Consider the following 27,748-nt stretch of genomic DNA (forward strand, 5'->3'; position numbering starts at 1 on the left):
TGACAGAAGTCAGGAAATAGATGTAATTCAGTGTGGCATCTTTGGTACTCTTGAAAAGCTAAAATTTTGGCATAGTGAAGTAATAAAGTGGCTGTTCAATTGTTTATTAGAGAACGCCCATGGTCAAAATGGACTAACAGGGTCTGGATTTCCCGCAAACCTCCTGCCTGGATCAACTGTAAAAAAACAAAAACCGACTAAATATACGAAACATCAGTTTTCATGACACCAATATCAGTCAAATCAAGTTAGTGACCTGTGAGAGAAGGGAAACAGAGGGAGCTGTTTGATTTTCCAACTTCCTGCCTGCAGAGTGTCCAGGCTGCAGCCGAAAGAGGAGACGCTCAAACAGAGCCTAGCAGCCTGAATTAATGAGATGTGGTTGGAAGTCTGAGGTGGTCAAAGCATGAGAGACACTCAGGAAAGCCCTGGAGTCCCCAAAAGGACTCTGTCTTCAGTCTTTGATGACGTGTGTGTGTGTATGTGAAAGGTCTCTGTCTTCAGTTTTTGTCTGACGACTTGTGTGTGTGTGTGTGTGAAAACTTCCCAAGCATGGGGAAAGGAACACCTGATGGTAAAAAAGAGAAACATCAGGGCCAGCGCTGTGATGCAGCAGGTTAATGCCCTGGCCTGAAGCACTGGCATCCCATATGGGTGTCGGTTCTAGTCCCAGCTGCTCCTCTTCCAATCAAGCTCTCTGCTATGGCCTGGGAAAGTAGAAGAAGATGGCCCAAGTGTTCGGGCCCCTGCACCTACATGGGAAGACCCAGAAGAAGCTCCTGGCTCCTGGCTTTGGATTGGCGCAGCTCTAGCTGTTGCAGCCATCTGGGGAGTGAACCAGCAGATGGAAGACCTCCCTTTTGGTTTCTCTACCTCTCTCTGTAACTCTGTCTTTCAAATAAATAAAATAAGTCATTTTTTTTAAAAGAGGGAAACATCTAGAGGGCTATGAATAAGTGACTTCCCATCAGGCAGATTGAAAAACCCTGGAAGGCATACGAGCATGGGTGGAATACCCAAAGGTATCAACTCACTAGTAGGGTAAGTTAGCTTCATGCTATTGGACAGTACTCAAGCACCAGAGTTGGTGGTGTTCTGGCCAATTTAACTGTTTTAGAACAAAAGTCAAGAATATTTTAAAGCACAAAAATATCTCACACACAATGGCATAATTTTTTAATTTTTATTTTTTGACAGGCAGAGTGGACAGTGAGACAGAGAGACAGAGAGACAGAGAGAAAGGTCTTCCTTTGCCGTTGGTTCACCCTCCAATGGCCGCCACGGCTGGTGTGCTGCGGCTGGCGCACCGCGCTGATCCGATGGCAGGAGCCAGGTACTTATCCTGGTCTCCCATGGGGTGCAGGGCCCAAGCACTTGGGCCATCCTCCACTGCACTCCCTGGCCACAGCAGAGAGCTGGCCTGGAAGAGGGGCAACCGTGACAGAATCTGGCGCCCCGACCAGGACTAGAACCCGGTGTGCCGGCGCCACAAGGCGGAGGATTAGACTAGTGAGCTGCGGCGCCGGCCACACAGTGACATAAAATATATAATTTTGAGAAAGCCCACAAAATTGGGCAGATACAGGAAAACAAAAAGAAACAAAATAATAAAAAACAAAACAACACCTAAGCAAGAAAACCCACAATGAGGAGTTAAATTAATAAACAGAAGCAGACCTGGAAATGAGACGGAAGAAATCAAAAGTGCTATTATATTTGACTCATTCGAAAAAGTAAGGAAAATATGACATCTAGATAAAAAGAAACCCAGAAGAGCAAAGCATTAGTGAGCTGTGGTATCCTTTGAAGCAGCAAAGCCTCTGTGTGAGTGAAACCTCTAAGTAACAGTGGGAGAAAGAAACCTATTTGAAGAAATAATGAACAAAAATTTCCCAAGTCCGATGAAACCTATCCTGAACAGAAGAAACAAAGAAAATTATAGCAAGACAACAATACAAAATTGTATAACATCAATGGAACAAGGCAAAATCTTTAAAGCAGTGAGAAAAAGGCACCAATCTAAGAATACATGATGCATTTTTTTGGAAACAAGTCAGTACATTAAATGATGAAGAAAAACCCTCAAAAATACTGAAAAAAAATGTTGACCTAGAATTCTACATCTGAAATTATTTTAACAAACAAAGACAAAATACAAATATTTTTAAACACGCAAGACAACAAATTAATCACCAGCACAGCTACATTACAAGAAGTCTTCAGGAAGAAAGCACAATGATACCAAGTTAAAATATGAATTAACACAAAAGGAACAAAACATTCCAAAATCAGTAACTGTATAGTTAAATATAAAACATGCGATTTTTCTCATTTTCAATCTTTAAGGGATATTTGGTTGTATAAGGAAAAAAAAATAGCACTTAATCCTGAAGTGGCATGATGGTTTCCTAAAGTCAACAGTGATAAGTTCTAGTACACCCCATAAATTATTGAGCAATCACTAAAGAAGTGAACTGATTGTAAGTATAGGGAGGACCTAAAGTAAGAGATTAAAAATACTCAATTTTTCCAAGGAAAAGCGTGGGAAGATAAGAAAAAATTCATATAGAACAGATAAGACAACAGCTGCAATAAAATACAATTAGCAAGATGAGAGCTATAAACTAAATAATATCTATATTGATAACAAATGGAAATGGTCAAAACACTTCAATTTAAAGTCCAAGATTCTTAGATTAAAAAAACAAATGAAAATGTCGGCTATATTTCACCTGTGCAAAATCCATTTTACATATAAAGACACATATAGATTAAAAGTGATAGAAATATACATCATGCTAACACATGCAAAAAATCTACAGACTCAAACGGTGTATACCAACATTAGACAAAGTAGATGTAAGAGTGAATATTATTGCCACTGATAGAGACAGTCCACAAAGGATACAGTGAGGAAGTCATCAAGAGGGCACAATGACCCTAATTGATTAAGTACCTGATATCAGATCCTCAAAATAATGGATCAAAGGTCAAAGGAGAACCATAAAAAACTCAAAACCTAATTTTTAACAAAATAAAATGTCCATATTCCTGTATTTCCCCTACTGAGCCCTGAACTCAGCTCACAGGATAGCAATGCTCATATTTCTACGATTAAACTATCTGGACTAATACTGAAGCATTGACTTGCATTCAATCAAAAATGTTAAAGTTGTGTTATTTGTCATTAGATGGTATTATTTTGTGGGTGAATTAAAGGGATTTCATTTTGCCAGAATACCTTGCTTTTCCACACGGAAGTGGAAATTTCTTGCAGTAGTGTGTTCCAGCTACAAGTCCTGCCATCAGATTTAAATTGATCCAAGGCTCCTGTTTGCCCACTAAAAGCCAGATCTTAATGACTTATTATAATACTTTCCTGAGTGTATTATTACATCATCTGACTTTATTAATTTTTAAAAATCAGCTTTGACTATTCATTTTTAATTTAGTTCATTTCCTGTCTTCCTTCATCTGTAAAACTGAGATGGTATTTGATACAATGGAGCAGATGAATGCATACGTTGCCATTTTTAATTGCTTAGAAGAAATGCACTGTATAGTTATCTGAATTGACCAGAATTTTTCTGGCCAAAATAAAATATTTCCTTGAGAAACTTGAAATGATGAATAAGTTCTTACTGTTTGAATTCATGAATTTCATATTAATAGAATAAAGGACCCACACAATTCTTCATTTTATCAATTTGATTTTACAAATGACAATTCAGTTTATACAACATAATATGTGGAAGGAATGTCAAAATATATTTTTAAAAGGTGGAGGAGGAATGGACATACAGCTTAATAGTTACGAATCCCATACCTCACATCAGAGTGCCTGTGTTCCCTTCTGAGTTCTGACTCCTGTTTCCAGCTTCCTCCTAATGCAGGCCCTGGTAGGCAGCAGTGATGGTTCAGGTAACTGAGATTGGGTTCCTGCCTTCCAAATGTGAGCAATGAATTGAGTTTCTGGCTCATGGCTCAGCACTTTTGGGGTGTAAAGAAGCAGATAGAACATATTCTCACATTCTCTCTCTCTCCTCCCCAGCCCCCCACCATGTGGGTCTATCTGCATCTTAAATAAATAAAAAAATGGTTTAAAAAGTGAGTAGTTGAAGATTTCTAATGATTATCTATGTGTCTATGTCATCAATATATATAATTTTACTAAAATGATAAGATCCTTTCTTTCCCTATTCTATAATGATATTCATCTTTTGCAAAACCTTTTTCCAAATAGCCTTAGAAAATTCACTAAGTGTAAGACCATATACCTGCTTTGGACCTCAGGGAGTGGAACGTGAGACAAGAGTTACAAATAGATGGTGTGCATTATTAATGAATCTCCCTGCGGCTGTCCTTAAAGATTGCTAGAAAATGCCTATAGGTTTAGAGGACACTAACTTCAAAAAAATTCACAGAAACTAAAATCCATTTCTCATAATCTCTTCATACTCCTCTCCTGGAAAACAGTGCTCATGTTGAATGAATATCTCACCTACTTGGGACTTTCTAATGAGCACTTTATAACTATTAAGAGTTCACTTTTCTGTCTTCACACTGAACTGAATGTCACAGTGTCACTTAGATTATTAATTTCAGTAAACTAGTTTAATATAAAATATTTAATGAGTAATCTGAGCCCCAAACCTGAAACTCTCAACTATTTTTAGTTTCCTTTGGTGCATCCCACCTTTAGGTAGAGAAGGCAAATAGAACATTACCAATGTCAGTGTTTCTAAAAATTATAATTCAAAGCCTACAGAACTACATTTAATTTGCTGGACTACTCCTGCACTAAATGGTAAAAACAGTACATGTGTTCATTTTTTTAATCTTTCAAAAATTATAAATGGCTTTACTTTTATTGTGTCAATTAAATCTTACAAAAAAGCTTGGAAGGGGGCACCATTTCTATGTTTTACAGATGAGATAACTACACACAGAGTCCCACAGTATATTAATGGAAAGACTATCGCATTACGTACGGACCAACAATCCATTTCCATTTCCTTCTGGTTTACTTTGTAATGCAGAAATATTTATAGAAAACGACAGAGACAAATAAAGAGGAAACTCTCATCTGTTGGTTCACTTCCCAGATGCCCATAGCAGCCAAGGAAAAGCCAGACTTTCAAAGTCACGGTCTGTGCTCACAATCAATTTCTCCTCTGGAAGGGACAGGGACCCAAGTACTTGAGCCATTACCTGTTCCTTAGTAGGGTGCATACTAGCAAGCAACCGGAATTGTAAGTGGAGCTGGAACTCAAACGCAGACACTCTGAGATGGGATGTGGGCATCTCAAGTGCTAGCCTTAATATCAGCCTCCAACAGTGCATTTTTAGAGACAGAATTCAAACCCTTATTTGATACCATTAGATTATGAAAAAGTATAATCATAAATGCAATGCCCATTTTCTTAACCATGTATTAGTAATTGATACAACATATTTTTAATCAGTGCTTAAAATTATTTATAATATTTGACAATATTTAGAAATATATAACATACCTATCCCATCAAGATGACTTTGCAAAACTTTCATGTTATTACAGCAATCACAAAAACAAAATTTGATATTTGCAATTAAATTATACATTCCAGAGTCCTACTTTTGCCTTTAATCTATTTTCTTAGAGCAAATAAGTGATGTGCTGTAAATGTAGTTCAGGTGGCACGTACGGCCCAGTAAGTGATCTTACATTTTATCAAGAATGTTCTCACTGGCTGCCGTCCAACCTATTTAAAACGGGACTGTGAATTTCCAGTTTTTCTGCCATGATAAGCTCCCTTTAATTTATCCAGTTGCAATGAATAACAAAGAATAAAGAAAAAAAAGCCTCACAAAAGTTCAAACCCCAAAATGTCAGCTACATAATGTCTAAAGGTTTCATAAGAGTAGTAAGATTTGATAATCACCTAGAAGTTGGCAAAGTAAACAGCATAGTAACAAATTTCTTTTTACTGTTTTTGCTTGGTTTCTATTTTGCTCTGAAGGAAGGCTTGCCAGCCACTGTTCCAACATAAGCCCTGTCTCCGCTCTGAGAGGAGGAGACTCTGAACGCAACTGAAGGAAGAGCAAATAATCTACAAAAAGTCACTGAGGACAGAGATCTGGAGTAGAGGACCCTGAGTCTGTCAGAACCTGTGTAAGTTTCATCCCAAAAGACCCCAAAAAAGAACAGCAAAGAAAAAAACTTCATTGAGATTTTACTTATTCCTCAGAGAAAGCAAGATGAACTCCGATCAGAATCTTAACTCTTCATTGCCTGTGAAAACCAGTACATGAAAAAATTTTAGGTGAACATTCCAAAGCCACTCTTGTAATGATTCTCTGAGAAATAAAGTGTACCTAAAATGGAAGAAAAAAAAACAGAAAATCTCAACTAAATTGTGATGAATGTAGAAAAACAGGAAACTACAACTTGAGAAAAGGACAATGTTATCATATATAAGAATGTTATCCTGTGAGTTTAATAATACAATTGAAAGGATAATGTCAGCAATCAGTGAACATGATAGAATGGTAAAAGTCATTCAATATCAAGAAAAGAGAGAAAAAAATTGAAAATTTAAACAAAACAAACCCAACAGAGTTTGAGAAACCTGAGACATAATTCAAAGGTGAAAAACATGCAGTGAGGGTTTCAGAGGAGGGGGATGAATGATTGGGGAAAGAAAACATACTTGAAGAAATATTGACCCAAATTGGTGAATCCCATAAGTTTACAGATTGGCTAAGCATAACAAAACTCAGGTAAGATTAATTCAGACTATTATATCTCCACATGTTGTAAGCAAGCTGCTGTAACCAAACATTACAAATGATTCTTAAGAGAGCACAGAACAAGAAAGTGATATTACAAGGGATCATCATTTTGAATGACTGCTGGTTTCTTAACAGAGAACAGAGTCCAGAATACAATGAGATACTATCTTTAAAAGTCTGAAGGAAACTGTAATCAAAGCACAGTTATTCTTAAGTGTTGAAACTTAACTGAAAAGTGATCGCTGCTAAATATAAGAGTGGGAATAAGAGAGGGAAGAGATGTGCAATTTGGGACATGCTCAAGCTGACTTACCCAAACGGTAGAGTTAGAAACATACCAGGGGATTCCAATTCAATCCCATCAAGGTGGCATGTACCAATGCCATCTCACTAGTCCCAGTGACCAATTTCTGTTCACAATTGATCATAATGATAGGACTAAGAACCAAAGGGATCACATAAACAAGAATAGTGTCTGCAAATACTAGCTGATAGAATAAAAAAGGGAGAGAATGAGCCAACATGGGAAGTGAGATACACAGCAGACCCATAGAATAGCAGATGTCCTAAACAGCACTCTGGCCTCAGAATCAGCCCTAAAGGCATGCGGATCTGGCTGAAAAGCCCATGAGAGTATTTGAGGCATGGAAAGCCAAGACACTCTGGGGGGAAAAACAAAACAAAACAAAGCAAAACAAAAACTAAATGAAAGATCTCTGCGAGTGAGATCCCAGTGGAAAGAATGGGTCATCAAAGAAGGAGGTACCTTTCTCTGAAGGGAGGAAAGAACTTCCACTTTGACTACGACCTTGTCTAAATATGATCAGAGTCAGTGAACTCAAAAGGCTTCCATAGCCTTGGCGACTCATGACAAGAGCCTACAGTGATTACTGATGCCATAAACAAGAGTGTCAAATTGTTAAGTCAACAACAGGAGTCACTGTGCACTTCCTCCTCATGTAGGATCTCTGTCCTTAACGTGCTGTACATTGTGATTTAATGCTATAACTAGTACTCAAACAGTATTTTTCACTTTGTGTTTCTATGTGGGTGCAAACTGTTGAAATCTTTACTTAACATATGCTAAACTGATCTTCTGTATATAAAGAGAATTGAAAATGAATTTTTTTTTTTTTTTATTTTTTGACAGGCAGAGTGGACAGTGAGAGAGAGAGATAGAGAGAAAGGTCTTCCTTTGCCGTTGGTTCACCCTCCAATGGCCGCCCCGGCCGGCGCGCTGCGGCCGGCGCACCGCACTGATCCGATGGCAGGAGCCAGGAGCCAGGTGCTTTTTCCTGGTCTCCCATGGGGTGCAGGGCCCAAGCACCTGGGCCATCCTCCACTGCACTCCCTGGCCACAGCAGAGAGCTGGCCTGGAAGAGGGGCAACCAGGACAGAATCCGGCGCCCCGACCGGGACTAGAACCCGGTGTGCCGGCGCTGCTAGGCGGAGGATTAGCCTAGTGAGCCGCGGCGCTGGCAGAAAATGAATCTTGATGTGAATGGAAGGGGAGAGGGAGAGGGAAAGGGGAGGGTTGCGGGTGGTAGGGAAGTTATGGGGGGGGGAAGCCATTGTAATCCATAAGCTGTACTTTGGAAATTTATATTCATTAAATAAAAGTTAAAAAAAAGTCTGAAGGAAGAAAATTCTGTCAATATAGAATTATATATCCAGTACAAATATCCTTTGAAAATAAAGTGAGAGTAAATAAATTTTTCTATAAAGCAAAACTAAGGAAATTTGATAATAGAATCAAATAGAAATTTGATAGTAGATCAAACTACAAAGAAATGGTAAAAGGTTTTCAAGATAAAGAAAAATACCAGAGAAAACTTCATCTTCAGGTATGAATGAAAAGTATATGAAACATTAAACATCTGAAGAAATATAAAATACCGTATTTTTCTTTTAAATTCTAAAAAATATGTATGTGTATATACAACAGAAAATATAATATTTTCTAACAGGATGTTTAACTTACATGTATTATATGGATGATAAAGAGACTGCTGTGATTATAATTTTCTAAATTTTGCATGATATACGACAAAGTTAACTCTAAATAGATTATTGTGGTTTAAAAACACAGATGTTAGTTTCTAAAGCAATCACTAAGAGCAGGGATTAGCAATGTATCGTTTAGGGCCTATGTTGTTGATAGCCCATGAGTTATGAATATTTTTTACATATAGTATGAGTATTTATAACATATAAAATTACTATTTGAACATTACACAATGTATATATGTATTAAAATATCATATGGTATCCTATAAAATGTATAATTAATTTTATATTATAATATATTTTAAAAATCATATAAAATAAATATTCTTGGGCTTCCAGATAGATTTTATTAGACCGTAGTCATGTTTGTTTATTTATTTATATATTTTCTATGGTTGCTTTCCTACTTAATGCTCACATTGAGAAGTAGGGGTTTGTTTTTTAAGATTTCTTTTTTGACAGGCAGAGTGTACAGTGAGAGAGAGACAGAGAGAAAGGTCTTCCTTTGCTGTTGGTTCACCCTCCAATGGCTGCCGCGGCCGGCGCACCGCGCTGATCCGAAGGCAGGAACCAGGTGCTTCTCCTGGTCTCCCATGGGGTGCAGGGCCCAAGTACTTGGGTACTTGGGCCATCCTCCACTGCACTGCCTGGCCACAGCAGAGAGCTGGCCTGGAAGAGGGGCAACCGGGACAGAATTCGGCGCCCTGACCGGAACTAGAACCTGGTGTGCCAGCGCCACAAGGTGGAGGATTAGCCTATGGAGCCGTGGTGCAGGCCTGATTTTTAAGATTTTATTCATTTATTTGAGATCTCGGCAGAGTTACAGAGAGAGGTTGAGACATAGAAAGGCAATGTCCAGAGTTGGTCCTCCGATGCCAGGAGCCAGGAGCTTCTTCTGGGTCTCCCATGTGGGTGCAGGGGCCCAGGCACTTGGGTCATCTTCCACTGCTTTTCCAGACCATAAGCAAAGAACTGTATCAGAAGAGCAACAGCGGGGACACAAACAAGCACCCATATGGGATGCCTGCACTACAGGCAGAGAGAGGCTTGGCCTACTACACCACAGTGCCAGGCCCAGAAGACATGGCCTGGAAAACTTAAAATATTATTCCGTGGTACTTTACAGAAAATATCAGTTGATTTCTGATAAGACATACTTCTAAAATGCTACAAAAAATTAAAATATCATTGTATTCTTAAAATTGTATCTAGGAATGATATCGAATCTGTTCTCTTTGTATTAATGTCACATTAACTTGAGAATTGATGAGAATTGTGTTGTAATAATTTTCAAGCATTTGTTATAACCCTGAAATCTAATGTATTAATAAATTCCTTATAAATTTGTCAAATAATCAAAAAAACTAGGGAAAACATAGAAACAACAAAGAGACAAACAGAAAAAAAAATTAAAAATGGCAGATCTAAATTTAACTGTGTGTATGTGTGTGTGTGTGTATAATTATATTAAAATGTATACTCTGTTTTCTCTTCAGATCATATAAATCTTTCACCTTTTACAATAAAATGTAATGGTCTAAAAACTCCAAGAAAAAGGCTGAAATTGGGACCAGCGTCATGGCATAGTGAGTAAAGCAACAGCCAGCAACACTGAACACCATCATTTACTGCCTGTGACACCATCCCATATGGGCACCAGTTTGAGTTCTGGCTGCTCCACTTCAAATCCAGCTCCCTGTTAATGTGCCTGGGAAATCAGTGGAAGATTGTACCCATATGGGATATGTAAAAGGAATTCCTGGCTTCTACATGGCCCAGGCCTGGTCTTTGTGACCATTTAAGGAGTGAACCAGCAGATGGAAGGTCAGTTGGTCTCTCTCTCTCTCCCCTCCCTTTCTAACTCTTTCAAATAAATAAAATAAATCTTTAAAAAAAAGGCTGAAATTTTCAATAGCAAGACCAAACCATATATTACCCATGAGAGATAAACTTTGACTATAAAGGCATATGTTGAATGTAATGAAGGGAAAAGGCATATCATGTGAATTATAAGAAGGCTTGAGTAGCTATATTAATAACAGATAAAATAGTCTTAAAGACAAAGAGATTACCAGGGATAACGAGAGACATTCATAAAGCTAAATGAGGTAATTTGCCAAGAAGACTTAATGATTACAAAATGTGTGGGCTTAATAACAGACTTTCCAAGTAAATGAAGCAAAAAAAAAAAAAAATGACAGATTTAGGAGATAAAGATGATTCTAATTTATAAAAGATTCTGATGCCAAATCATAACAATTCACAAAATTATTTGTCAAAAAAAATTTAGGAAATGCATAGATGACCTCAGAAAAACTATCAATGACCTTGATGGAATTACATTTACAAACCTCAATACTTAACACTTGCAGAATACACAGTACTTTCATATTCATATAGTACACTCAACAAAATTTACAGGGTGTTGGTCCATTATCAAGTCTCAAAAAACTTAAAGATACTGAAATCATTGTAAGTTTTCTAAACATCCTAAAATAAACTGAAAATAAGTAATAACAAAATAACTTGGAAAAATCCAAGTTGTAAAGATCAAGCAATGTTCTAAATAATTTGGTGGGAATAAAAAAAATCACAAGAGAGATTAGAAAATGGTTTGTACTAAAAATAATAAAAACATAATGTACTAAAAGGTGGTTTGTAAATAAACTGGTATTTATAGAAAGATCAGTGGCTTTAGGTATTTACATGTTTCCATAAAAAATATTAAAAACAGGAGTGAATGTGGGGTTACCTGCATCTCATATCCTAGTGCTTGGTTCAAGTTCTGTCTACTCCACTTCTAATCAAGCTCCCTACAAATTCATACTCTAGAGACAACAACTGATGGCTCAAGTACTTGAGTTCCTGCCACCCATGTAGATGACCAGAATGGAGTCTCTGACTCCTAGCTTCTTCTTGCCCAGATCTGACTGGAGAGAGAAACAACTGAGGGTAGACAGATCTCTATCTCCCTCTCTGACTTTGAAATAAATAAAAGATGAATTTTAAAACATAATTTTGATCTCTTGGAATGATATTCTTTTTCTCCCTTTAAAAAATATGATGAACTACATTATTTTTGAAGGTTACTAGCCTTGAATTTCTCAAATCAATCCTATGTGTTCATCATATATTATCCATTTCTTGTAATACTGGGCACAACTTGTTAATGTTTATTAAGGAGTTTTTGTGCCTAAATTCATGAAGTTATAAATGTCTATAATTTTGTTTTCATTTGATGTCTTTATCTACTTTCTTTTTTTTTAGAATGGTATTGGCCTCACAAAATTAGATGGACAATATTTGCTTTTCTCCTATTAAAATTGGTGTGAAACCACTATTTTTTTTTTTTTTTTGACAGGCAGAGTGGACAGTGAGAGAGAGAGACAGAGAGAAAGGTCTTCCTTTGCCGTTGGTTCACACTCCAATGGCCACCGCGGCCGGCGCGCTGCTGCCGGCGCACCGTGCTGATCCGATGGCAGGAGCCAGGTGCTTCTCCTGATCTCCCATGGGGTGCAGGGCCCAAGCACTTGGACCATCCTCCACTGCACTGCCTGGCCATAGCAGAGAGCTGGCCTGGAAAAGGGGCAACCGGGACAGAATCCGGCGCCCCGACTGGGACTAGAACCCGGTGTGCCAGCGCTGCAGGCGGAGGATTAGCCTAGTGAGCCGCGGCGCCGGCCACTATTTAATCTTAATATCTTCCACTGTCTTCCCATGTGCAATAGAGGGACCTGGATCAGAAAGCAGAGTAACTGGGATTCAAACCAGCACTCCAATAACGGTTGCTGGAGTTGCAATCAGCAACTTAACCCACTGCCACCACACCCATCCCTTGAAAACTGCTTCAAAAAATTTCAAAAAATATTCATGTTAATAATTTCTAGAAAGCTCGGATGAATAGGCAACTTTTTAAATCTGATAAACGTCATCCATTAGAAACTATTGCTAACAATCTGTTTCATGTAGACTGAATCATTCCCCTCTAAAATCAGAAACAAGGTATAGATGCCTGATTTCAACACTTCTATTCGACATTTTCTGGGATAGTCTAACCACTGCAATAGGTAAGAAAAGAAATGAGAGGTACAGAGGTCCGATATTAGGTGTAAAACTGTTCTTATTTGCATTTGGTATTCTTGTTTTCATATAAAATATCATAGACTCACTCTACAAAATGTATAGAATGACCAGATAAATTTAACATGTGTAAGGTTGCAATGTCAATGTGTAAGAATCTGTTGTATTATTCAAAACTAGCAGTGAACAGCTGGAAAATATTAAAAACAAAATACTTCTTAAAATATATACATCTTAGGAATAAATCTAGTAAGAGTACTCAAGATGTTTTTATTAAAATCTATGAAATATTACTGTTAGAGAAAAGAAATTTTTAAAACATACTTTAGTATACAATAATTATACATAAATAAAACTTTAAAACTTAAAAAATAGACAATTTAAATATGTACAGATTGTTGTACATAACTCAATAAATTATAAATAAAAATTAATAAATAGCAAATACAGCTAAATGGATAGCTTTTAAAAATGATTTGGTTTCAAGCTAATTTCACTAAGTAGGGCTGAATTCAGATCATGTGGCTCCTATCCTATCATGTGTAGCATGGCACTAGAGCTCTTGAGGTAAAGGAGTAAATGTCAATAGATTAATTATAAATAACTGATGGTTGAAACATTGGGAAATGAATCTGTATGCCTTTATTAGACAAGTTATTTTTTTAAATCAGACATTATTAGATAGTGTTCAAAAGCAGGTCATTGTCTGGTATCTGAACAGTGCATTACTATGCCTGGTAAACAAAACGTTCCTGAGAAGTTTTACTCTCTCATCACAGAGGAGAAAAGATTTATTGGTCAATTATAAAGCAAATAGCTTTTTTATAGTCTAAAATCCAACCATGATACTTGAAGTTATGGCTGACCCTGTGCTTAAATGGTTTATAACTTTATTTAATTCATTTTTAGTTGAGTGTCACATAGTCCTTAAGACATAAAATTTCCCCTTATGTATTATATGTATGTGACTAAACAACTTTTTAAATCTAAAGCTTCAAATATAAAAATTTATTTTACAAATATGTTTTCAAAAGATAACAAACTATGTGCCTATTTTAATATGCAGAAGAATAAATATAACAATTAGTGGTTTCAACAAATTCTTAATTTTTGTAAAATTGCAGCTTAAAGTATGTTACACACAATTTGACTAAAAAGTGAAAGCACACATTGAAAAAAATGTCAATTTATTTGCATAATTATGAAGATGCTTAATGAACAACAATCTGTTAATTACTTTTTCCCTATTTTATGTTATAACATGGAATTATGTAGGAAGAATACATTATGTGTGTGTGAAATATCTTTCCTACTACATTATCAAGCAACAGACTCATGATTACCATTGAGATAGTTTCATATTCTATTTTATCTTTAGCAATTTCCTAGCTCCATATATATATATATATATATATCCATATATAGTTTTAAATGGATATATGTGTGTATATATATATATATATATATCTACCTTATAAAGTGATTTTTCTTTTTCTCCTATTAAACCCTTGGGGAATTTATCTATGTTAATATTCCACACTCCTAAATTTTATTAGATTTGGAATTTCCTGGAGAGATTTTTTTTTTTTTTTTTGTAACAAAGGACATCATTTTCAAAGGATATGGTGAAGCCATGCACTTTTCTGTCCTGGTTACCTTCTGAGTTTACATCCCATTCTCATTGCCAGGTGCGTGTGCATTGCCTCAGGAGCCTCCTTCCCTCTGTCGACTGAGTGGCACCAAGAACTCTCAGAGAGGTTGTATATTGAATAATGGATAAGAGAGTATCCCCTGACAGAGGTTTGAGGGCCATAAAATATGAGTTTTCTGATTACCTTTACGTCCAACTTCAGGAATTCATTGTGAGAATATTATTTCTAAATATGAATCTAAATAAAAGTGTGCAGAGTTTTTAGTAGTTGCTTCTCTTATTAGTGTTTGAAGCAATTATAAAGAGAATGAGTCAGTACAATTTCCCCCCTGCACTGAGAAAATCTTTCCTTGGGACTACATTTTAGCTATTCAAATTCAAATCAGGCTTCTCATCACAAAACTCTGCTTGTGTGAGACATGGAAGTAAGTAGCACCCCTCCCAACCCTCATGAGTTTGGGTTTCCAGACGGTTCATTGTACTTCATTGCAAATAATACACAGAAATTAAGTCACCAAGTAGAATCAACTTGCCTTTTGCTTTATGAGAACTGCTTAACTCATTGGTATCCTGATATAATTCATGTGTTCCTGTTGTTTCTTTATGCTAATAATATAATCTCTTACTGCAGTGTAGAAAAATCAAATATAAAATGAATATGACTACTTCACACATGTTAGAGCTCTCTGAATGAACGCATTGCCAATCAATTTAGAAATATGACAAATGAGGTATTCTTCAGTTAAAGAAAAATAGAAAGAAAGAGGTAGAGCTGAGCAAAATAGAGAAATAAAATAACTTGGTTTTGGGAGGGAGAAGGGATGCCTGTAGGAGAGAGTTTGATAACTGTAATTTATTGTCATGACTAAATATCCCTTTCTCCATCTTGTTATTAATGCCATAGACCAAAGTTTTATCTATGAACATCAAGGAAAAACAAGGTAGTGTGACTAGGTCACTCAAGGTTAAAGAAAACTTGACAGAACATACTCCCAGGTAGAACAATAAAGATGAAAAACATGCCAACTTTCCTTTGATAATAATGATTAAGATTGGAAGTTTCTATTGACCACTGGAAAAAGAAATGATCCACAGCATTTTTTTACCCTATGACACATGAACAAGGGCACATGCCATGATACACTCCTGTACGGATCTCGAGGCGCAATCCCCCAAATCCAAACAGGAACTGTGTATGTATTTATGTCTATTTATATACAGAGATTTGCTTCAAGAGTTAAGAAATGATACAAGTTGAAATCATAATCCCAAAGAAAAATTGTACAAGAAAAAAAAATCAAAAACAAATAATTTTTCCATGAATGAAACTCACAGATACTCACCTAATCTCTCAATGGAATAATATCGCTGCTTACTGTCCACGCGCACGGTCTCTGCATAAGGGCTCCCAACACCGTATCCAATAATGTAACCTCTCACTACAATGTTTGGGTTCAAGGGAGGTGTCCAACTCATGATTATGCAGTTGGTCTGAGGTCTCACATGAAGAGAGCTTGGCTGATCAGGGACTTGAGATTCTAGGATTCGAAAAGAGGATTCATCAGCATGTCACATAATAGAAACGATAGCATGGCAAAACTTTGTTCAAGAAAGACTTAATATCATGTTCCATAAACACTCACACAATGCATCATATTTGTTCCAATATTCCTTTTCAGAGTTTAAAATACTTTTCACATTCAACGAAATTGAATTCCTTACTCAGGCAGGCATGGTAGCATCATATATTTTTAGTCTAATGGTTTCTTCCCTGTGTGTTTCCAGTGTATTTTGATTATATATCATTAATAAAAGGTAAAATAAAGAGGCCAGTGCTGTGGCATAGTGGTAAAGCCACTGCGGGGGCAATGGTTCGAGACCCGGCTGCTCCACTTCTGATCCGGCTCTCTGCTATGGCCTGGGAAAGCAGTTGAAGATGACCCAAGTCCTTGGGTCCCTTCACCTGCATGAGGGACCCAGAAGAAGTTCCTGGCTCTTGGCTTCAGATCGGTGCAGTTCCAGCCATTGCAGCCAATGGGGGAGTGAATAAGTGGAAAAAAACCTCTCTCTCTCTCTGCCTCTCCTCTGTATGTAACTCTGACTTTCAAATAAATAAATAAATCTTTTAAAAAAGGTAAAATAAAAACAGGTATAAGAATAATAGAATGGGAAATTAAATGTTAAAAACTGTCTTGCCCAAGAATTACTTATTATGATTTAACTAGAAAGGAAAATCAGTGTACTAGTTCTTCCTTAGGTAATGGTTAAGAAAATGGTTCAGGATCAGGATTAGGATGGTAGTTGACCCACAGCTTATTGCCTCTATGCTAAATGCATTTTCATTAAAGAAAAGAGGCAGTGGCCAAATTAAAGCCACACAGGCTTTGAAGCTCTGCAAACCTGATTTCATATCATGTCCTACTACTTACTAATTGTGTGTTCTCATGAAATTATTTAACTTCTCTATGTTTCCTTTTTGATTGGTTGGCATTCCCATATTGATGTATTTAAAACTTAAAAACTTTGGAAGTAAAAAGAAGCATTAACATCAATACTGGATACACCCAAGCTATAAAGACTGTAAGACCTTTACTTATCCAAAGTCCCACCTGTAGAATGAAAATAATATTATTTAAAATCTCACATAGTGTTGAGAAGATGTAATGAGTCAATGTATAAAAACACTCCCATTGTAAGTCCTCAACTTATGTTAGTTATTAGGGAGATAATATACATGCCACCTTGACATATATTTTTACTAAGATTGTGTATGTAATACATTTTAATAAAACACCTACATTTTGATATTTGCATCATTATTTTTCCTTCTGATTTCAACTATAAAAGAATGATTTGTTTTCTGGACACTGGTAATTACTAAGTTAATAAATAGTTATATATCACCTATTAGGTTTGAGATACAAGGTTGGGTACTTAAATGATGTTCAGGGTATAAGGATGAGTGCCTATGGCAGAAATAAAACCTGCACTGTTAGAGTTTATAGTCTAATGGGAAATACAGGCAAGTAAAACGGCAGCTACCATAGATTACAGCAAAGGTTTCAATAGGCCAAATAAAGCTGCATATAGCCTGTTTGAAAATCTGATAAGTCTTTTGGGAGGAAACGGAAGAAAGAATGTGTCCAGCCAAACTTGAAAAGTGCAGTGAGTTCCTAACATTTTCTGGGAATTAATAGGTACTCAAAGATATTAGTCATTTGAACCTTTATCCGAACTGTGTTCATTATTTCTGTCCCAGCTGAAAGTCTCTGAAAGTAAACTATGCCAAGTTACGCAAGGGAATTTGATGACTAAAGGTAATATTATAATACGCTTTCGTCTGCAGTGTAATTGCAAAAGCTGATGTAATCCCCTCTACCACTTTTTTCCATATTCCACACACATGCTTCTAGCTTAAGTGATAGGTGGGAATATGTATTTTATTAAAGTTTTAAAAGTAGTTACAGTACTAACAGCTTCTCAAAAGATTGTAAAGAGCCTACATCAACAGAATTTTCTGAAGATGCCTTTTCTCTCCTAAAGATACCCCTTTGTGAGCAAAAATGGACAAGCTATAATTTGCCTGCCCTAAAGAGGCCTGCGGAATAATATACAAAGACATCATAAAAAATTATGTTGCAAAATGTGGATGTAAACTGTAACAGCAGAAACACAATGCTTGTGAAATGTTTTCTACTATAAACCCTAAGTAAAAGAAATAAAAAGAAATGAAAGGAATGGATTAATCCTTTTCAACCCTATTGCCATAGTCCCACCAGTGTTCTTGAAATGTAATGTGCTTTATTAACAATTCAGTTTAACACATTTGACATTTTGCAGTAGCTATTGAAACAACAAAGTAATCTTCCTAATCTTATATTGAGAAAATAAAATAAATATTCAGATTTGCTACATTAATTTAAAAACACTGTGAATGCATAGTGATTTGCATGACAACATTCAGCATCTTTTAGAATAAAAAGAAAATATATCAGTAACTATGTTTCACTCTTTGTGCAAACTTCTGGAAGTTAGCTACATTAGCAAGCATAGATTTTTATGCACTGAAGCAGTTGTTTATTTTTGAAAGGTAGAGAGACAGAGACAGACAAAGAGAAATCTTCTATCTGCTGGTTCATTCCCCAAAAGCCTACAACGGGTGAAGATGGGCCAGGCTGAAAACAGGAGCCTGGAACTCAAGCCAAGGCTCCAATAGTGGCAGGGACCCAAGCACTTTTCGCTGCCTCTCAGGTGCACATGAGTAGGAAATGGCAATTAGAAGTGAAGGAGGGACTTGAATCCAAGCACTGCAGTAGGAGATGCAGTCATCCCAAATATTAACTACTATGCCAAGTACCCACACCCACTGGTGGTTTAAGCATACTGAAGTAATGCAAATGCCAAGTGATTTTTGAAAAAAAGCAGTTGTTAGTATCCACTCTCACTCTTTATTCTGTAATTTTTTCAAAGATTTATTTATTTACTTGAAAGTGTAACAGAGAAGGAGAGAGAGAGAAAGAGAGAGAGAGAGAGAATCTCCCATCCCCTGGTTCACTCCCCAGATGGCCACAATGGCCAGGGCTAGGCCAGGCTGAAGCCAGGAGCCTCCTGGGTGTCCCACATGTGTGGCTGGGAACCAAGCACTTGGTCCATCCTCCGCTGCTTTCTCAGGCCCATTAACAGGGAGCTGGAGTATTTGGGACAGGCACACCAATGTGTGCCTATATGGAATTTCAATGATGCAGGTGGCTGTTTAACCCACTATACCACGATGCCAGCTCTTCCTCTTTGTTATTCACTGCATATAAAAAAGTTCAGTTGCAAACCACATATGTGATAAATGATGTTAATATATAAGCATATATGCTGCTTGATCTAGAGTTTTAGTGGGCTTTATCATCCAACTAAGAGCATAGGCCAGAAGGTCAGTACTGGTCAAGGCAATATTAGACTTAAGCCATGCATAATATGTGGCCTCATTATATTGAAAACTATGTAAGGAAATTGTTCATATTTCAGAATAGTCAATTTGTGACTTCCCACTCACTTCTTAATATAAATATAGACATAACAATTTTCCTTCTATGCTACCTGAGTGAGCTTTCTCTAACACAGTTGACCTTATGGGTTATGGAAGTGGTTATTGCTGGAATGATCTATAAAACATCAATTTAGAAAATTTGCTGTAAAAGGTATGTGACATGAGTACTCCTTACTTTGGATCTAAAATTGAAATTCGCTGTTCAGAGGTACATGAAAGGTTTTATAAGTATCTCTAGGAAAGTGCTTGCATACACGAAGCATGGAGGAATATTAGAGTAATTATAGAGATACTTTCAAACCAAAGAACACAATTAGCCTGAAATATCCAAATTAACGAGGCCCCAAATTTCTACTGGAGTCTGAATCATCATGATAACCAGATCAACTGCCATTCTTGATTATAGTGTGGAATTATGGATTCTCTCTTGGTTTAGTGTGTTTCTAAAAACATATGTTTTTCTTCGAGTGATAATTACAGGTTTCCCCTAATGAGCAATGTTCACATGTAGTAACTGGGAAATTTATTAGATTAACTCCCGGGACATTTCTCCAGTTAGTGTGCCTCTTTTATATGCTAGTCCTGGTTCTAGGCACTGGAAATACAGATTTGGGAAAAAAGAAAAAAAAACTTCTTGCAAATAAGGAAAATCATGAAATCTGGATGAGTGCTATGTTATGGCACAACAATGGACTCATCGAGGAAGGCCTCCCAGATACAGTTCAAACCCGATGATAAGAGCCAGGCAGGCAGATGTCAGGGTGAGGAGCTCTGTAGGCAAAGACAATAACTAATGCAAGCGTCCTTCCACAAGAAGGAGTTTGGTATTTGAAGAAACGAGAGAAGGTCTTATACCTGCAACATGGAGGGTAGCAGTCAAGAAAAGAAGTTACAACAGAGTAAGTCAGTGGGTATGTAAGATGGTTCAGTTGTTTTAGAAACACATGGTAGTTTCTCCAAACACTATAAGTAGAATTACCATAAAATCTTGCAATTCTCTTTGTGAAAGTGGAGACTCCACGCCACTAATGAGTGAGCCCTTAGGATCTTCTGCTACATGAAGCCAGAGAGTTGTAGAAGGGCAAAGGCTTTATGATTCCACTTACATGAGCTACCTGTGCTTGTTACACTCACAGCTTCAGAAAACAGAATGGTGCAACCAGAGACTGGGGGTGGAGTGGACAGACACTGCTTCATGTGTACAAAATTTCACTTTTGCTATAGGAAGAGAATTCTGCAAAAGGACAATGGTGCTGTTTACTCAACAAGCCACTCCCTTGTAATTTAAAATGGCTAAGAAAGTAAATTTTAGGTTCTGTCTATACTAACACAGTTTTTTGTTTGTTTTTATAAAATTGAGAGATAGAGGATGTAACCATCCTGCCCCCAGGGAGTAGGTCATCATGAGGCAAAGTAAGATAAGAAGTTTGGGTTTTATTTTAAGGAGAGTGTCCTGAATGGTCATCCGTGGCTGAGGCAAGGGAAGTGAATTGTGATCTAATGTATGTTCTGAAGAGATCACTCTATTTTTCTGGGTGAAAACAAATTTGAGGAGATTTTATGGAGAGAAAGAGGGAGACCATTAAAAAGTTTTTGCCCTCATCTGGTGATCAGTATGGAAATGAAGTAAATGGAGAGATTTGGACGTTTGGGAGACATAGCTAGCAGAGATATACAGTGGGTATGAGTGGTGTGGAAACAAGGAGACAGCGAAATTCACAGGCTTGGACAAATGATGACCATGGTGCTTAGATGAGGGAGGACAAGGAAATGCTATCTGGCAATGTCAAATCGGTGATGATTATCAGCCAAACCTGTTGAGTTACCAGGGTAGTACTTGGATATCTAAGTCTGAGGTGTTTTGTATTTTTTTGTATTGTTTTTAGATTTAATTGAAAGGCAGAATGACAGAGAGAGGCATTTTCTTTCTGCTGCTTCACTGTCCAAATGACCACAACAGTGGGACCTGGGTCAGGCCAGAATCCCATCCTGTTAACCTACATGTGTGGCAGAGGCCCAACCACTTGGATTGTCTTCCACAGCCTTCGCCTTTGTAGGTACATTAGCAGGCAGCTGGATTGGAAGTGGAGTGGCTGGGACTTGAACCAGCACGAGGATATGGGATACTGGCATTGCAATCAATAGGTTAACACACTATGCCACAATGCTAGCTCTGAAGTTTGAGGTCCTGATAAAATGTTATGGCCTGAACTATGGATGTGGAAGCTACATAGTAGCTAGATGGTATTTAAAGTAAATGTTTGAATAGTGTTATAATCTGAACATAAGTGAAAATAAATAAAATACAAATAAGATGCTCTTGCTCTGCTGAACACTCTCCAGACTTTTCCCATACCACATTATAAGGCCAGACCCATGAAGATGGCCTAAAAGGTCCCATTGGGTTGATCAATCTCCTCCGTTATTTGACTTCTTCTGCTATTATATTTGTCTTTATTCTCCTCACTCCAGCAATGTGCTATACAATGCATACTATGTAGTGTCTCAAACAAGCCCTGGTCTCAGGATACTTGCACTTCCTGAGCCTTCTACATAGAATGGCTTCCAGACATAGTTTCTCTGTTATTCCATTATACTGCTGTTATTTAATTTTCAACTGTGGCCTTTTTGACTATCATATTTAAAGTTGTAATCCTTCCCTCTCCACTACTAATGTCCTCTTATACCTTTTTCTCCATGGGATATATAGCCAGTTATTGTGCTTCTTATTTAACATAATAATTTCAGTACTCTTTCTTATCCCCTCTCATAAGTTCTTCAACTCTAGTAAGTTCCTAGCACAAAAAATGTGATTAAATTCTATATATCCTATGGTATTAAATAAAACTGTTAAACACACATATACATAATAGTTATATAATAATTTTAAATAAATATATATAAATCACAATCTTATATAACTCCATAACATAAAAATATTAAAGGAAGAAAGGAATGGTACAGAAATTAAATAAGAAGAAAATAGTTATTAGAGACTTTTTTCAGCTAGTGGCCAGCAGGATTAGTTTCTGCCAGTTCTTGCTAATTAAGGTGATCTTTGCTGTGCCGTCTGCTTTGGATGCCATTGCCAAATGATGTCAGGCAGTCTTTTGACAAATACTCACATATGTGTTCTCCATTTAGCATGCTGCGTTTTATGGGTCATTTTGTTACAGTGTCATTCCAATCCTTAATTCCAATCACTTACATACAACATTGAACTCTATCTAGTATTCTTTTACTATTCAAGTCCTGTTACTTCTCATCATTAGTATTTTATAAGATTTTAAAACTTTTTCTATAGCAAGTTCTCAGTATATGGTTCCATGGGTTTCGACACACAGCGAAGCCTGTGCCTACCACTCCATCACTGCATAGTTCCATCACCCACAGAATCCCCTCATGCTGCTCCCAGGCCATTAGCCTTTTTTAACTTCTTATTTTCAATGTTGATAGTGAACTTTCATTTTCTTTTCTCTCTGAATGAAATCCATATTATTCTGACTTATCTTCCCTTGTTTATCTTCAGAGATAAAATTTTTATTACTACCTAGGTTTTTGTTCCTCTTCTTATTAATTAATAGTGTTTAAGTTTAAGTGGTATGGAGTTAAGTTTAAGTTGTATGGAGACCTGTTATACATGAGTCACATGTAGATTTTAATAATTATTACCTCATTTAAGATTTCATGCATAGTTTTCACTCATCTTTCCTACAAATTTTCTATTACTGCAATGTTTACCTTTTCAATGTTAAGATTTGTAATTTTAAGCACATTTTACCTTTTTTGTTTGCTGATGTTTTCTTTCCTTAATTGTTTCATATTGGCTAATTTATTATTTTGTTGTTTTAACTCATCTATTTTAATGTTTATTTATTTGAAAGGCAGAGCCACAGCATAGACAGACAGGTAGATTATAGAAAGAGATCCTCCACTGCTGGGTTACATCATAAATTATTGTAATAACTGAGATTGGGCCAGGCTAAAACCAGAAACCCAGAACCCCACCTGGGTCTTCCACACTGGTGTCAGAAGCCCATTTATATGAACATCAAATGCTGCATCACAGGGTGTACAATAGCAGGAAACTGGATCAGAAGCAGCGGTGGGATTGAAACTGAAACACTCTGACATGAGATGCCAGTTTACCACATGGCATGTTAACAATACCACAACATCTGCTCCTTATTTTATCTTCACCAGTGTTTATTTTTTTTACTTCTCCTGGAAATGAGAAAAGTTAAACAATCCATCTTCCAGAAGAAATCATCCACCAGAACCCACATCCTGTAGTCTCTGCACATTTATATATTTGTCTTGGTTCACACTGATGATAACTCAATAGTCAAAAAAAAAAAAAAAAAGGAAAAATAATGTATTCTTCAGGGGGGAGAAATGCCATGTCCTGTATTCAATCCTAACAAACCATAAAGAGTTTTCCCTTCCCTAATACTTTCTTATTAGAGAAACTGAAGAATCCCAATTCCAACTACCAACAAGGCAAACCAGCCCTGTTCTTGTCCAGTATTTCAATAAGCATGGGCTTCCTCTGTCAAGTTCCTGCTTTGATGAGTGCCACTAGCAAGTCTTCAACAAATGGTGCTGAGAAAACTGGAACTTCACATGCGGAAGTATGAAATGAGAACCCTCTCTCACAACTTACACTAAAATCCACTCAAAATGGATCAAAGACCTAAATCTATGACCCAATACCATTAAATTACTAGGGAAAGTTAAATAAACTCTGCAAGACATTGGCAAAAGCAAAGACTGCTCAGAAAAGACCACAGAAGTATAGGCAATTAAAGTCAAAATTGACAAGTGGGATTACATCAAGCTGAGATGCTTCTGCACTGCAAAAGAAATAGCAAAGTGAAGAGGCAATTGACAGAATGGGAGAAAATATTTGCAAACTATGAGACCAATAAAGGATTAATTTTCAGAATCTACAAAGAGCTCAAGAAACTCAACAACAACAACAACAACAACAAAACAATCCAGTTAAGAAATGGGCAAAGGACTTCAACAGGCATTTATCAAAGAGGAAATTCAAATGGCTAACAGACACATAAAAAATGCTCAGGAAAGCTAGCCATCACGGAAATGCAAATGGAAAAAAAAAAGCAACAATGACCACCAAAGAAAAGACCAGGAACTGACAGCTTCATTGCTCAATTCTATCAGACATTTAAGAAGAACTAAATCCAATTCTTCTCAACCTATTCAAAACAACTGAAAGGGAAGGAATCCTCCCAAACTTCTTCAATGAAGCATGAATCACATTAATTCTTAAGGAACAAAAAGATGCAACAGAAAAAGAGAACTATAAACCAATATCCCTGATGGATATAGATGGAAAAATCTTGAACAAGTATTAGCCAATTGAATCAAATAACATCAGAAAGATCAACCACCTGGACCATGATGGATGTATCCCTGGTGTGCAGGGATGGTTCAACATTTACAAATCAATAAATGTGACACATCACGTTAACAAAACTGAAGAACAAAAACCATATGGTCACCTCAATAGATGCAGAGAAAGCATTTGATAAAATACTATATCCTTTCCTGATAAAAACTTTAAGCAATTGGGTACAGAGGGAACATTCCTCAACACAGTCAAGGCATTTATGACAAACCCATGACTAGTGTCCTATTGAATGGGGGAACAGTTGGAAATATTCCCCTAAGATCTGGAACCAGACAAGGATGCCCACTGTTATTTAATATAGTCCTGGAAGTTTTCAGCCAGAGCTACTAAGCAAGAAAAAGAAATCAAAGGGATACAAATTGGAAAGGAATTAATCAAAGTATACCTGTTTGCAGATGACATGATTCTATATATAGGAGATCCAAAACACTCCACTGAGGACTATTGGAACTCATAAAAGAGTTTGGCAAAGTGGCAAGATATAAAATCAACACAGAAAAATCAATAGCCTTTGTATACACAGAAAATGTTGTCTTTGAGAAAGAATTTTTAAGAACAGTCCAATTTACAATAGCTTCAAAAAGAATCAAATACCTTGGAACAAATTTAACCAAGGATGTCAAAGATCTCTATGATGAAAATAAGAAAACACTAAAGAAAGTCTTTGCTTATGCCAATGTCTTGTAGAGTTTATTTAACTTTCCCTAGTAACTAGAAGGAGACTAAAAAATGGAAAAATATTCCACGTTCATGCATTGGAAGAATCAACAGCATTAAAATGCCCATACTATGAAAGGCAATTTACAAATTCAATGTGATACCAATCAAAATACCAACAACATTCTTTGCAGATCTACAAAAAATGATTCTAGAATGCATATGGAAACACAAGAGACCCCAAATAGCTAAAGCAATCTTATGCAACAAAAACAAAGCAGGAGGCATCACAATACCTGATTTCAAGACATATTACAGGACAGCTGTAAGGAAAACAGCTTGGTGCTGGCACAAAAACAGACTTGTAGTCCAATGGAACAGAAAGAAATTCAGAAATCAATCTATGCATCTACAACCAACTTACCTTCAACAAAGGAGCTAACATCAATCCCTGGAGCAAGGATAATCTCTTTAACAAATGGTGCTGTGGAACCTGAATCTCCATATGCAGAAGTATGAAACTAGACCTTGGTCTTACACCTTACACAAAAATCCACTCAAATTGGATCCAAGACTGAAATCTATGACCTGATACCATCCAGTCATTAGAGAACACTGGGGAAACACATCAATACTTTGGCATAGGCAAAGACTTCCTTGAAAAGATCCCAGAAGCACAGGCAATCAAAGTCAAAATTGATAAATGGCATTACATCAAGCTGAGAAATTTCTGCACTGTGAAACAAACACTCAATAAAGTGAAGAGGCAATCTGTGGGATGGGAGAACATATTTGCATGCAACTGATAAAGGGTTAACATCCAGAATCTATAAAAAGCTCAAAAAATTAAACAACAGCAAAACAAACAATCCAGTTTAGAAGTGGGCAAATTAAAATGGCCAACAGTAACGTGAGAAAATTCTCAGGATCACTAGCCATCAGGGAAATGCAAATCAAAACCACAATTAGATTAAACTTCACTCCAATTTGAATGGCTCTCATCTAGAAATCAGCAAATGAAAAATACTGGTAAGGATGTGGGGAAAAAGAACCCTGGTCCACTATTAGTGAGAATGTCAAACTGGTGCAGTCACTGTGGAAGACAGTATGGAGATACTTCAGAAAGCTGAATATAGACCTATCATATGAGTTAGCCATTACATTCCTAGGAATTTACCCAGCCAAAAGAAATCAGTGTATGGAAGAGCTATCTATATCCCCATGTTTGCTGCAGCACAATTCACAATAGATATGAAATCAACCCAGAAGTCCATCAACTGTTGACTGAGTAAATCAATTTTGGTATATATACACTGTGGAGTACAACTCAGCTGTAAAAAAAAAAAAAATCCTGTTTTTTATAACAAGATGGACACAACTGGAAACTATTATACTTAGTGAAATAAGCCAATCCCAGAAAGACAGAAATCATGTTTACCCTGATCCGAGGTAACTAAGAGAATACCTAATATGTAATATATTGGAGTGAAATAGAAATATTGAGAGTCAATGATTGTTGATGTTGATTGTTTATAGCCCTTGTCTCTTTCATTGAGAAAAAAAAATTTTTTTCTCTTCATACTATTTGTTGAATTATTTTACTTAGTGTAGGGTTAACTATATGATCATTAAATATACTGAAAATAGATCTTTGTGAAAATTAAGAGTGGCAATGTGAAAGGGAGGGAGCATTGGAGCATAGGCAGGAGGCATGGGGGAGAATAGGAAATGCCACTATGTTCTTAAATCTATGTATATGAAATATATTAAACTTGTATAACTAAAATATATTTAAAAAATGAGGTTTCACAGCACCCCAGTTAAAATGGCTCTCATACAGAAATCAACAAACAACAAATGCCAGAGGGGATGTGGGGAAAATGTACTCTAATCCACTGTTGGTGGGAATGTAAACTGGTACAGCCACTGTGGAAGACAGTATGGAGATACCTCAGAAATCTGAATATAGACCTACCATACTATCCAGCCATCCCAACCCTGGAAATTTATCCAAACCAAAAGAAATCAGTATATTAAAGAATTATCTGTATCCCCATGGTCATTGCAGCTCAATTCACATTAGCCTAATAGTGGAATCAACCCA

General features: G+C 36.7%; 1 protein-coding gene across 2 annotated transcripts in view; it reads right to left on the reverse strand.

The window, feature by feature from the left end:
• The window catches only part of DCC (DCC netrin 1 receptor), a 1,201,543-nt gene that overhangs the window by 168,028 nt on the left and 1,005,767 nt on the right, over positions 1-27,748 (reverse strand). For both annotated transcript variants that reach the window (XM_051851212.3, XM_051851210.3), the window contains exon 15: positions 15,856-16,050. In XM_051851212.3, the coding sequence (XP_051707172.1) occupies positions 15,856-16,050 (195 nt within the window). The remainder of the gene's footprint in view (positions 1-15,855; positions 16,051-27,748) is intronic.

This window comes from Oryctolagus cuniculus, chromosome 10 (assembly GCF_051225735.1).
Source record: "Oryctolagus cuniculus isolate XC-2025 breed Fujian yellow rabbit chromosome 10, ASM5122573v1, whole genome shotgun sequence".
NCBI classification, from domain to species: domain Eukaryota; kingdom Metazoa; phylum Chordata; class Mammalia; order Lagomorpha; family Leporidae; genus Oryctolagus; species Oryctolagus cuniculus.